Below are 12,521 nucleotides of genomic sequence, written 5' to 3'. Positions count from 1 at the left end.
AAATTTGAAATGAAAAACAAAAGAAAAGCCACTTAGTGCAATTCTTTGAATTGATCCCACTTATGGTTACTCTCAGGTGTTGATTGTACTGTTGTTTTATGTATATTTTTGTGTATTTTCACCTGGAAATTGAATAAAATAAATAAAAATAAAAGGTAACTATATTTGTCATGAGCCCAAAGCCAGCAACCATTTTTTATTGTAGTTTAATTCTAAGCAAACATGTTTAAAAACAAATTATAAGTTTGGTTAAAAGAAATCGCATTACAGTACTTGAATGTTTTCTTTAATTGATGTCTTGTTTAAAGTCCGAACATTGGTTTTATTGAACGTCTTACATGTGTAAAAGAATGATTATAAAAAAAAATATCATTCCGTTTGTTTATTTGATTATGTCTTTTTTCATTAATTATTATTCCGTTTCTAATCCACGGTACATAATAACCACGTGTCTCTGGTATAAATTGCCTTGTTCAATTTGACAATTACAATAATACATGGTACATGGCAACAAATAAGTTGTATCAAACAACGTTTTATTTTTATTCCTAATTCTTTATTTAAGATTCAAGAAAATTTTATTGTCTTAAAACCCAGAAATTATCATAAAAAAGCATCATTTTTTGCAAACAATCGTGTGTTGCTATTAGTAGCATTATTGTATTATTAGTTAAACAAAATGGAGGCCTAGTTGAATAATTATATTTGCATGTTCAATGTGTGGCGCACTGTGACGATGATGATGGTTGAGGTAATGATGTTCGTGTAATTTAGTACCGATCATTTCTACATTCATAATTGCTACGAATTCCTCCGAATTTTCATCTCTACGCGTCTGAAAGAGTAATTGTAGCCTCTCCAAGTACTCCACACTATTCCTTTTCCGTATAGTGTAGTGGTACCTCTTAGGTACTGTCCATTGAGGTTGGACGTGAAACAGGCCTTATACCACCAGGCACCTGTGTACTCCTCGGCACAGTTTCTTCCCCATGAGTCATTGTCACGATCTATCGTTGAAAATGGCATTCCGTTGTGAATGCTCAATCCGTTTCCTTAAATTAAAATAAAAATTAGCAACAGGTATTCTTTGACGAAATATGAAAATTAAGTGAATAATTAAATGATAATTCTTACTGTGGAAAGAAGTCATTGAGCTAACATACTAAGTTATTAGTTTCAACAATAACTTAAGTTATTTATTTCAACAATATTTTGTGAGGGTGGTCCATCCAGCCTGGTACCAATCGATTTTCATTTTTCTAGCTCGAATAGGGCTTTAAAGCCAAAATTTCTCTACCTTTGGGGATGTGTTTAACCCTGACTTGATTTGTCTGAATTAGAAGGCTCATTAGCGAGTATGTACGGTCCGAACTGAACCCTTACCTGCTCCACCACCCTGGAAGCCAGTAACCGTTAATGTATAGTTTCCGGCCTTTTCGTTGCCAACACGGAATAGTCTGTATTCGGCTTCCCTACTCTGACCAGCGAAATCTTCTATACGTACTCGTAATTCGTATCTGAAATCACAATAATTAGCCATTTGATTACATTTTGAACCACTTAACTCCAATAGACGGATTCTGTATCTGTGTTGACGTGGCGGTTGATGATTATTGAATATATGCACCAACATCATAATGTGAATATGCCAATATAATGATTGATGTATGAATGATTTATATATGTGGAAGAGGTTGGCGCAGAAGTTTCATTGTAAGCTTGTGTTCTTGTAGGCCTATTTTGGAGATCTTGTTTATTGGTCCTTTATAAGTCGACCTATAATAATAACAACAACAGCAACAACTACAACAACAACACAATAATAATAATAATAATACTAATAATAATAATAACAAAAATAACAACAAAAACAACAACAACAATAATAATAATAATAATAATAATAATAATAATAATAATAATAATAATAATAATAATATGATTGATACTACTACTTTAACTGTTAACTGTTACTTATTTTTATTGTAGTTGTTGCTATTGTTTGTTTCTGCTGTTGCTGAGGTTGTGAGAACTACTCCCGAGATCCAATTGGTAATCAATAAAATAATTGAAGACCTTCATGGCACTTTACCTGCCCTGGATTGTTAGGTGGTGCATATTTTCCAGACCCAACCAGTGTTCGCCAGCAACACTGCCAAAACCTGTTTTGTATGCGTCCCAGTCACGGAGGAAATCTACTGAGCCGTCAACACGTCTTTGGATCACCTGAAAAAGTAGCAAATTATTACTAATAAGCATTAATTATAAACAATAATTATAATTAGGTAACAATGACTTATAATGCTGTTAATTTTTCTAAGTGCTAGTTTAACATTAAGCGACAGTACGCTGGTTTTGGGATGGCAATCAACACTCCGACAATTCTTATTATTTATTATTATAATTAATATCACCTTCTTTATTATTCTGCTATTATTATCAATGTAATAATGTTGTGATTTCACTGAAATCTGTATGATGACAATGACGATGCTGCTGATGATACGAAACGGATGGTAAATTGTTATCTCAAAACGAAGACAACCGTTTTCTAATATAGTGCCATAAAGTGCAGACCGGTTGCAATGGCGGGTCCAGGAATTCGAATTGAAGGACCAGAGAAACATTTTACCAGATAAAGAATGTAGACCACATGAGCCCCACGTTAGTTGGGGCTGAGGTAAAACATTTATGATTATGGCACCTCTATATGGCCGGAAAAGGCACTCTCAGTCTTAAATTTGAATATGTTTTTCTCTTTTTCTCCACAATTTTTCTATAATTTTGAAAAATTGTGGGGTGGGGCCCAGGTTGGCTTCCCCCCACCCCTTGAATCCGGCACAGGGTTGTTAATAGGCATAAATGATGACTATAATAACAATAGCAGAATGTATTTATGTAATTTATAAAACATTATTTTTAAAGAGTAAAACAGCGACATACTGTCCATCCTCCGTTGCTCTGGGACTGGTCACACCATACTCGGACTGGTCGGCAATTCTCAACGGACTGTGGGTAAATGACATAAACACCAGATCTTTGACCACCAAAATTACGAACATCCAAACAATCTCTTGGCAGAGGGAACAATGCTGCAATGACAGTAACATTCATAATAGAAGTTTAGGTCAAAGTGTTTTCTTTTTGGGGTCTCTATTGCATTTCCCCTTTACCATTTTGAGTTATATAATATACAGTATTAATAGTAATAAAACAATAGAAATATTAAGAATACTACTACTAATAATGATTATTATTATATTAAAGATTATTATTTATTATTATTACTATTATTTTTATTAGTATTATAATTAAGCATGATGTTTTTGCGTCATACTATTCTCAAAACAAAGACAATGTATCGTGATTCATAGTATCATATTAAAAACATAAAGTCTAATGACATATCCTTTCTGTGTAATTTTATTAATTCCTACTCTAATTTATTTCATAGACATTTTGATTTATTAATTTATATTCTGACTTCACAGAAGTTTTTTTGAATTTGCAATGCAACAAAACATAAATTATTTAATCTTTAAATTATTCTCTAATCAATTGCATCTTTACATCATAATAGCGTGGGATTAGCCTCACCAATAATATATAATGAATATGGCAATGAAGGAAAGTAAATGCATAATACAATTAAAGTTAGAATATGCTATATTAGTAGTTGTAAGGATTAGTGTTACAGATTAGCAAAAGCTTACAATAACGGGGTCCTCACGATTAAAATGGAAAATAATTGTACAATACTCTGAGTACATGCGTAGGATAGTCTATTCATTTATTCAGAAGATAGCACTTGAATTTACTCCACAAAAGCCTCTCTGGTGGATATTAATGTATTTACTTGGTGCTGTTTCCACACTATGAATTTCTGTGACAAATAAATGTGATATGGTCATATTTTGATGCAATATCACCATGCCCATATATAGGCACATCACAAAAATTTGTCACATAAATTTGATAGAGTGGACAGAGCATTATGACGTTGTAATAAGTCAAGTCATCTTCCATATATGCAAAAGGATACGAGTTCGAGTTGCTAAAGTATAATAATTGATTGATTCTTAATTTTTCGCCGAATTTCTGTTTTATATCCATATTATTAGTTACTAGGTTCGCCCTGCATGCAAATGTTTCTCTGTTTAAGTCCCTGTAGGATTCATTTTGTTTATTATACTTGGTCAGATGTTTTTCTGTTACGTTTAGATTAATCGTAATAGTTCTATATTGAAGTGTCCAACTTGTTGTTTCTTTAGTTTCTTATGAATAGAAAATCATTGTACAAAGTGAAAAACTTAATATGGTCTTGTGGTACTATACAATTATGAATTTGCAGGTGTGAATTTAAAAAGTTGCCCCAACAATGCAGATGCCTTAACAGCTATTTATTTATTTATTTATATTTATTGTAATTTCACACAAAAACAAAAGAGTACGGTACATTAACAATTGCTCAAAAATAAACCAGTAGTAAATACAAAATTTCAAAAATTATTTTAGGCCTTAACAACTCGACCAAACTGACTTCGGCGAGAAATCGTATCTGATTACAACTAGATAATTTTCACTCTTTCATATGCCACTAACAGCTCTTAAGAATCTGCAAAATCATGGTACAATAAATTTAAATAAATATAAATAAACAAATATAAATAAATAAGCTTTAATTATGTATGAATACTTATAGTATATATATAATACATACCGGTACATATATGATTCAAATTCAAATTTATTTGTCCAAAAGGAAATTACATTGAGAATAGTCATTGCTCAAAAATTACAACATTGAAAAAATATATACAAATTAGTAATAAATATATATATATTTAAATTAGTAATATTCAAGTACAATACAAATTATTACAATTGACAATAAGAAAATACATAAATCGAAGTTAATAATAAAATCAAATTATTAAAATTACATTAAAAATTATTGCACAAAGGACCCATAAAAATAGAGAATAAAATTGCAGAAAAAATATTAAAAATGTAAAAATTAGGCCATGATATCTGTGATACAATATTTTTTGGTGCTCATGACCCTGGTCCACTGGGCAGAGCGCTTAAAACTTAATCAAAGTCATATAAATTATATTTTAATAGTTTTTCGATGTATATAAACTCTACCGCCGGTATACATTCCAAATATGGATATACAGCTTGGTTCTAAATATGACTCATCGAGTAGTAAACGAATTATAATACAGTGATGACAAAGTGACAAAATTTCTATTTTTATCTGTCTTCTTTTTTCTATTTTTTTTAACGATATTTCAAAAAGGAGCATCAAGACAGTTGGCAATTATTTTGATATTTACACATACAGTTAGTACAAATTCATATTTTTTTATTTTTCATTTAAACACGAATTGACATGATGAGTAAGTTTTTATTTAACATTATACATATTAGTTTTAGGTGTATAATCATTAAAGTTACATATAGAAGGCAATCCACTGATAGGTTGGTACTATGATAGAACCTCCTTGGTCTTGCAAATTACGTTTTACTATGGTTTAACAAATTATTAGATCTACTGTATAGACTAATAATAGGCCTAACAAAATTATTAAACCACTAAGTAGTGATACTTACCGCCTACATCACCCCATTTAGCTGGACAACATTCAGGAGGGGTTTGAGCCGCCACTAAGCCTAGAAAAAGTAGCCCAAATAAACACTTCATATTTTATCAGTAACAACTTTACTAAGTGAAAGCCTCATATATGAACAGATTTTTAAAGATAAAGTAGGGACTAGTCCATTGGCCTAGAAGGGATTGTTTTCTCTTGTCGTAGCCTAAAACTTAATTTGTAGCTAGGTTAAACATTATGGAGAACTGAAACAGCTACCGTAAACATTGAGAGTATAAACTGAAATTTAAAAAAAATCGAAATGTAATTGTAATTAGATTTAAACTGATGATCGTTAAATTCCTTCCGGAGTCCTTTTCAATTTCAGATTGTCTATCACTCAATTATCATTTTCATTTACTTAAAGTATTTTATTATTAAATGTTTAAGTTCCAGTTTTATGCTTAAGACTGCAAATAAACTCACAACAGTCTCTAAAATCAAATTATAAACACATAATAGGGGTTTCCGTATATATATCGAGTAATCAGGAGGAAAAAATCCCGTATTTCCTGTGAAATTTCATTTTGACTCTACCATGACTTTAGGTAATCTTTCTTTTATAAAATTATTGACTACCTATAACCTGACATCTCCTTTTGGTGTACAGTAGGCCTATATGTTATTACGTCATTATATTTTTATATGATCATATAATACTATCGTCCTAGACTCCTAATTCCTTGGACTGAAGTATTAGGCCTAATTGGTGGCTTTTTACAAATCATGCAACTGTTGATTTTTACTTTCTTTCAATTTATAATTTTGACATTGCTGACCAATATAGGAAAATGTATTCTGGCAGCCAAATATGTGCCCTTTAAAATAAACTAACCCACACATAAATTATATCCAATTACAATTCATACAATTGTTTTCGTGGGCTTAGATTGTCGGGTTTATGAAATTGTCAGAATTATCCATGGAATTGTTACAACTGCAGGATTCCATGAGGATAAGTGTACTTCAAACTGGTTGAACTTTTGGGCATATGAGATACATGGTGTTGCTTCAAAGATTTGCATGTGGTAGGCACGTTTAGCAAGACAATTAGACATGTAATCAACATCCTTATTACTTACCTAACAAGATAATGGAGATTTCCAAGCCATGAATGGGTTTAGCCGTCTTGGTTCGAACTTTTTTGTTAAAACGGGAAAAAATGTATACAAAGGAAAAACATTTTGGTTTAATATTGAATATTGAATCTGACAACTGTGAGTAATATTATACGTAACATACTGCAGATAATGGGAGTTGTCTAAGTTTTCATAGCGATTTCATATTAATGAGGTTTTTATAATCAAAGAAGGTGTGATCGCAGCACATGATCTCAAATGACCATGTTTAAATTGCGTTGTCAAAAGCGGGTTATAGACCTATTTATATTTGTATAAGTAACTTCTGTCTTAAACTTTATGTTATACGCCCGTGACATCTGTAGGTCACAGACGGGAAGTGACTGTTCAGTTTCGGATTCAGCCAATTTTCCAATTAAAAATCCTAACTGTCACCAATAGTAGTAGTGAATGAAACTCGCCTCAAAAAGCCGGCTTGGATTCGCCCGTGTAAACTCTTAGAAAGAGTTGAGAAAAGAGGTTACTGCTAACATGGCGGGGCTGGTAGCTTTTATTTCGGTCTTACTATTTGGACTCTGTGCGGCTCAAATCCAGTCCCCTAATGTCGACACATTACATTGCTGTCCACAATCCTGGACAAGATTAGGAGGTACGTACAACCACTTCACTATATACAGTATTATTAAAATATATGTACTTGATCATTGTGATAGACACACTTGCAAATTTATTTTATCGTGGGATAATACCATTTAATTAGATATGCGCAAACTTTTGTAGTTTTGGATAGCCTGTATAGGCTCTATTTTTTGAGTATTCTTGGAGAATAATTAGTCATATTTACGCCTTATTATTCTTGTATCACAGCTCTATTTCCGCTACCAAAGGACTGCGACGACATCCGCCTGCAGGGAGGGGGAATTAACGGTCCCTTTACCATCTTTACCCAAGATGTAAATACTTGTGACCCTGTCCAAGTTTACTGTGAACATGAGACCCAGGGTGGTGGTTGGACGGTGAGTAATATTGGAAAGGATGTCTTATTTTCATTTTAGGCTAGATATTAAATTTCTAGGTCATTATAAAGTATAAATTTCTTACTGCATATTTTGATCTACTACGTTAGTATTATGCTACCTTTATTATTTTTTTATTATTATTTGCGATATTTTTGGAGCCAAGGATAATCTGAACTTATCACTTTTTAAGTGGCAATCTCTTCACAAAGATAAATATACACACAAAACATAAACATGAAAATAAAATTTACCAAATACTAAAAGTCTCGTATTAGGAGGCTTAGGGAGTTTATGATTTATAATTACACGATATTTTAAAATTGGTATGGTATAATATTCAGATTACCAAAACTGATTAAAATAATCCTTATCAAGAACTATTTTGTAAATTCAATTAAAAATATTAAAATATTTTTTGCAAAGTATCGAACTATAACCAGGATACCAAAATCGTATTGATAATATTCATTTGTTGTTAAAATAGGTAATTCAGAGCCGCAAGTATGGAAACGTCAACTTCTACCGAACTTGGGAAGAATACAAGTTTGGGTTTGGAACACTACGAGGAGACTTCTGGCTAGGTCTTGAAAATATTTACAAGATCACTCACCAAGGTCGCTATGAACTCTGGGTAGAAATGGAGGATTTCATGGGTGAACGTCGGGAGGCTTTTTACACTTTTTTCAGAGTTTCAAGTGAGGAGAGGAATTACACAATGAGTCTGGGGCGTTATATCGGTGGCAATGCAGGTACATGAATAGAATAGTTTATAGGCCTACATCAAGTTGATTACTCCACTAAATATGTTATTATCAATTAGTCAACTAAGACCAGCCAATCAATCAATCAATCAATTTAAGTGGCGCGTAATACCAGGTTCATCGCAATGCGCCACAATATAAAATTCATATGATCATGATTTTAGCATCAATTGCTTTTAATGACTCAAATTTCGAGGGTTAGTAGGAACAAATAATTGAGGAAAATGAATAATTCCTTCAAATAAAGTTATAATAATTACATGAAATCTATTTTCAGGTGATGCAATGTCATTACACAGAGGCCAGCCTTTCTCGACCTTTGACCGTGACAACGATGCATGGACCGGGAATTGCGCAGAGCAATATTCTGGAGCTTGGTGGTACCGAACATGTCACCATGCCAACCTTAATGGTCTTTATCTTAAAGGGCGTAACAATCAGTATGGCAAGGGTATTATCTGGGTTCAATGGAGAGGTTTTAACTATTCCCTCCGATTTGCACAAATGAAAATACGACCAATCTAATTATAATATTTCAATTGTAAATTTTAAAATTAATATACTCACAAATAGGTTTATACTTATGTCAAAATATTTGAGAAATTTAAATAGTTGAAAACGTCAATAATAGAAGTTCATAGAATCTCAGTTCTTTCAATAAAACATACTTTGACACTTGGAAAAATGTTATTCCCATGAAAGTAGGACACTGGTTTACCCTCAAAAATAATTTTTGGTTTTTCTTTCAAAGTTTAAAGATAATGTCATTGAGTAAATCAAAATCTAACCAGAAATCAGTATGTCAATGTGAATGGATTGTGTAGTAGATATTTTGCACTAGGTTTGCAATATTATAAGAGAAGGTGGAATGGCCATCGATTGGTCAAAAACTTAGTTTTGTAAATTTTATTTCGAAGAAATAAATTCAAACTCGTGTTTTAATGATTGGTTTCTTCAATCTTGTTGATACATTTTATGTGAGTTAACAATTGAATATAAATCACATGAAATTGAATAATTTCAAGCTTCATTATATTACAGAATAATATAACTATTAAACAAAACCAATTATTTCACTCTATTACAAATCCAACAGGTCAAAATTACTGGGGTAAATAATGGAAAATTATACCAATGCTTTTCGGTAAGATGTACAGATACAATAAGAATAAGGCGTTTAAAAATGTCAAAAATTTATCGAGCGGGGGTTTATTATTGTATGAAAACACCGCCACCTACCGGACTGTTTTGATGCTATACTCAGTAGCTGTGGTGACTAATTCGGTCTATGGAGCATCTTGACACCAAACGAATCAATGACGTCTGTGTACAAAAGAAATCCTTACAATTAATCAATTTGACATTTAAAATTGTCAAATATGAAACTGATAGAAAAATTTCTTTTGATGCTGACATTCTACCGCAAGTACATTTTAATACAGATATAAAGACGAATAAAATTTATATTATTTATATCATATTTAATACAAAAAGTATTTTAAGATAGTAGGACTATCATTAAATGAAAGAATCAATCACTCACAGACAAATTAAAGTATATTTCTCAAATTGATATAAAATAAGCGAATTTTGAGTTATTAAACAAGTTACATCCTTAACTAGACTTAAAATATTTAAAACCATAATAAAGTCAGTAATTAAAAGAACGTGGTTGATGAAATTATTATACATTTGGTAAAAAAACTTTTAAAATATCCATTAAACGTAGTTTTAGTCTTTATACTTAGTGATCAAAGTGCATCACTAAAAAGGAAAGCTTCTCATAATTATAATAAATCCTGATGAAATAATTCCTGTCAAATAAGATACAGCGATTTTAAATCTTGAAATTCTAAAATTCCTAATATTTTAAAGGTTTTTATTAAATTTACATCACTGATTAAAACATAATGTTTTTCAATTCTTAAAAAAAATTAAATTATATATGTTTAGCCTTTCAAAAATTTACATAATATAAAAACAAAAATAGAATAACACAAAAAACATTTAAAAAATGCAGAATAAAGGGATCTTTAAAATGTATGCCTTGTCAATGTCAATGTGAGCATTGTACAGGACTATTGTTTGAAAAAACAGGATTTATACTGCCTAAAAGTATATTCTGTGTGAATACTTTTTAATTAAAAGTTGTAAAATATATAACAATGATGTCGTGTCCAATTCTTTAAACCTAAGAGTTATGAAATCTACCACCAAAAATGCGCTACCAGGAAAGGTTGTAATGACATGATTGACGGCAATATTATACAATGAAAACTTACATTAGAAGAACCATCATTTTTAGAATAAAAATACAGTTAAATTTACGAAAGAAAAACCCAATTTTGAAAAATTGAAACTCTATGAATCGAGTATCCAGACTAGAAATATCTTGCTGATGAAACTTAAATCATTCACGGTAGTTATACACAAATTTGACCAATCTGTTTTGCGTTGTCTAAAGTCAAAAATTACAAGATAAGATTGCATATAGACCCATTACAAAAAAAAAGACCAAAATCTACTAGTACTACCAAGGAACTCAGAAATGAATAGAACAGAAGAACCATGACCATAGCATCGTTTTCTTGTAATCATGAATCAAAGATGCTCAAATGATGATGGCATCTAGACTATTCTATGAACAAAAGAAACCAACAAAACGGAAATTAAAAGATAAAAAAAGACGTACATATTAAATATTGTAATGGTGTAAAAAATGATAGCAGAGCCATCTGTATATGAATTTTCAGCCATTGTAAATAGAAATGTTTCTTTCTTGTGGTTTCTTAGTTTATTAAAATAGAGACGGCCCAAAATGTATCAGAGAGTTTCAGCTCTGAGCCACTGTATGACACAGACAATTTGTCTATAACCTAGCCTTTAAAGGAAGAGGATCACTTGAATGTTGGATCTAAAGTCATCAAGTAGGTTGATCTGCAGCGTCTGTGTGGAATGCACCAACATAGAATATTAATAAATATAAAACACAAGGTGGACAAGTTGTGAGTCACAACCTACCCACCAACCCACCGATGTTTGGGGATTCATCATCATCACATCACCATTAGTCAAAATGAAGCGCCAACAAAAATTCTCATGATATTTTATCATGAATTTTTGACAATCATAGAGATCTTATTAATGTGTGTGTATACCATAGAAAACAAAGCTTCAAAGCATTGTCTTTGAGTATGTACTTTACATAGGCCTACTTCAAAAACGTGATTTCACAACCACCTCAGCCCCACCATGGCTGGGGCTGAGGTGAGAAAATTTGAGGAAATAGTACCTTTAGATGGCCTAAAATGACACTTTTATGTAGTAAAATTCATCATCACAAGTGAAAAACATTGTCTTTGATGTATTTACTTTACCTACTCCAAAACTGTCCACACGCATCCAGCCCCACCAGTGGTGCGGCTGAGGTGGTAACATTTGGGGATATTGTACCTCTAAATTGCCGGATATGACACTCTTATATAGTAAAATTCCTCATTATCATTCTAATTAATCGCTGTGATGTACCGGTACCATAGAAAATAAAACTTTATTGTCTTTGATGTATTTACTATACTTTATCTACTTCATGTGCCGAAAACTTTTCTTTGCACGCTTTTTCTTATACTTCTCAAATTAATAAATTCACGCTCACTCGAGTCGCGTATTATAGGTAATTCAGATGTAATTGTCGGCAGAGATACCGGTATTTTGCTGTAAAGTAAGACAGGGACGTAGCCAGGATTTTGAAAGGGGGGGAGCCGTTATGCGAATTACGTATGACCCCGGCGGGGTCAATCCCCCTGTGAAGTAGCGCACTCCGAACGTTCTTAGGACTGTTTGAGAGGATAAAGTGAAAATTAGATAGACGCATTACAAATAAGCGCAAAGACAGACCGAGGAACCATCCACCTCAGCCCCACCATGGTTGGGGCTGAGGTAAGAGAATTTATGATTAGGGCATCTCTAGATGGCCGGAAATTACACTCTCGCACTTCAATTTGAATA

The 12,521-nt window shown here is 32.0% G+C and overlaps 2 protein-coding genes across 2 annotated transcripts in view; one reads left to right on the top strand and one right to left on the bottom strand.

Moving 5' to 3' along the window:
* Window positions 1-259: 259 nt before the first annotated feature.
* On the bottom strand, window positions 260-5,753 carry LOC117108386 (microfibril-associated glycoprotein 4-like). The gene is made up of 5 exons (XM_033250385.1): window positions 5,617-5,753; window positions 2,944-3,092; window positions 2,093-2,226; window positions 1,384-1,517; window positions 260-1,052 (listed from the first exon to the last, which is right to left on the bottom strand). The coding sequence occupies exons 1-5, from the start codon at window positions 5,705-5,707 to the stop codon at window positions 802-804; spliced, it is 759 nt and encodes a 252-aa protein (XP_033106276.1). The 5' UTR covers window positions 5,708-5,753; the 3' UTR covers window positions 260-801.
* A 1,404-nt stretch (window positions 5,754-7,157) lies between these two features.
* Window positions 7,158-12,521, top strand: part of LOC117108317 — a 9,934-nt gene continuing 4,570 nt past the window's right edge. Inside the window, exons 1-4 of the mRNA XM_033250294.1 lie at window positions 7,158-7,382; window positions 7,601-7,749; window positions 8,237-8,501; window positions 8,791-9,036. Coding sequence (XP_033106185.1) covers window positions 7,265-7,382; window positions 7,601-7,749; window positions 8,237-8,501; window positions 8,791-9,036 — 778 coding nt within the window. The 5' untranslated portion in view covers window positions 7,158-7,264. The remainder of the gene's footprint in view (window positions 7,383-7,600; window positions 7,750-8,236; window positions 8,502-8,790; window positions 9,037-12,521) is intronic.

The sequence above is a fragment of the Anneissia japonica genome, unplaced genomic scaffold (genome assembly GCF_011630105.1).
Source record: "Anneissia japonica isolate Jap-2015-1 unplaced genomic scaffold, ASM1163010v1 scaffold426_len1935630_cov189, whole genome shotgun sequence".
Taxonomy (NCBI): Eukaryota; Metazoa; Echinodermata; class Crinoidea; order Comatulida; family Comatulidae; genus Anneissia; species Anneissia japonica.
Note: the sequence above shows the minus strand (reverse complement) of the source record. Positions and strands in the feature narration are given on the sequence as shown.

Coding starts and splice junctions, on each gene's coding strand:
- LOC117108386 (XM_033250385.1), bottom strand. CDS start 5,707: ATGAAGTGTTTATTTGGGCTACTTTTTCTAGGCTTAGTGGCGGCTCAA. Junction 3,093..5,616: donor TAAATGGGGTGATGTAGGCG/GTAAGTATCACT, acceptor CTGTCATTGCAG/CATTGTTCCCTCTGCCAAGA. Junction 1,053..1,383: donor CTTCCAGGGTGGTGGAGCAG/GTAAGGGTTCAG, acceptor TTTTAATTTAAG/GAAACGGATTGAGCATTCAC.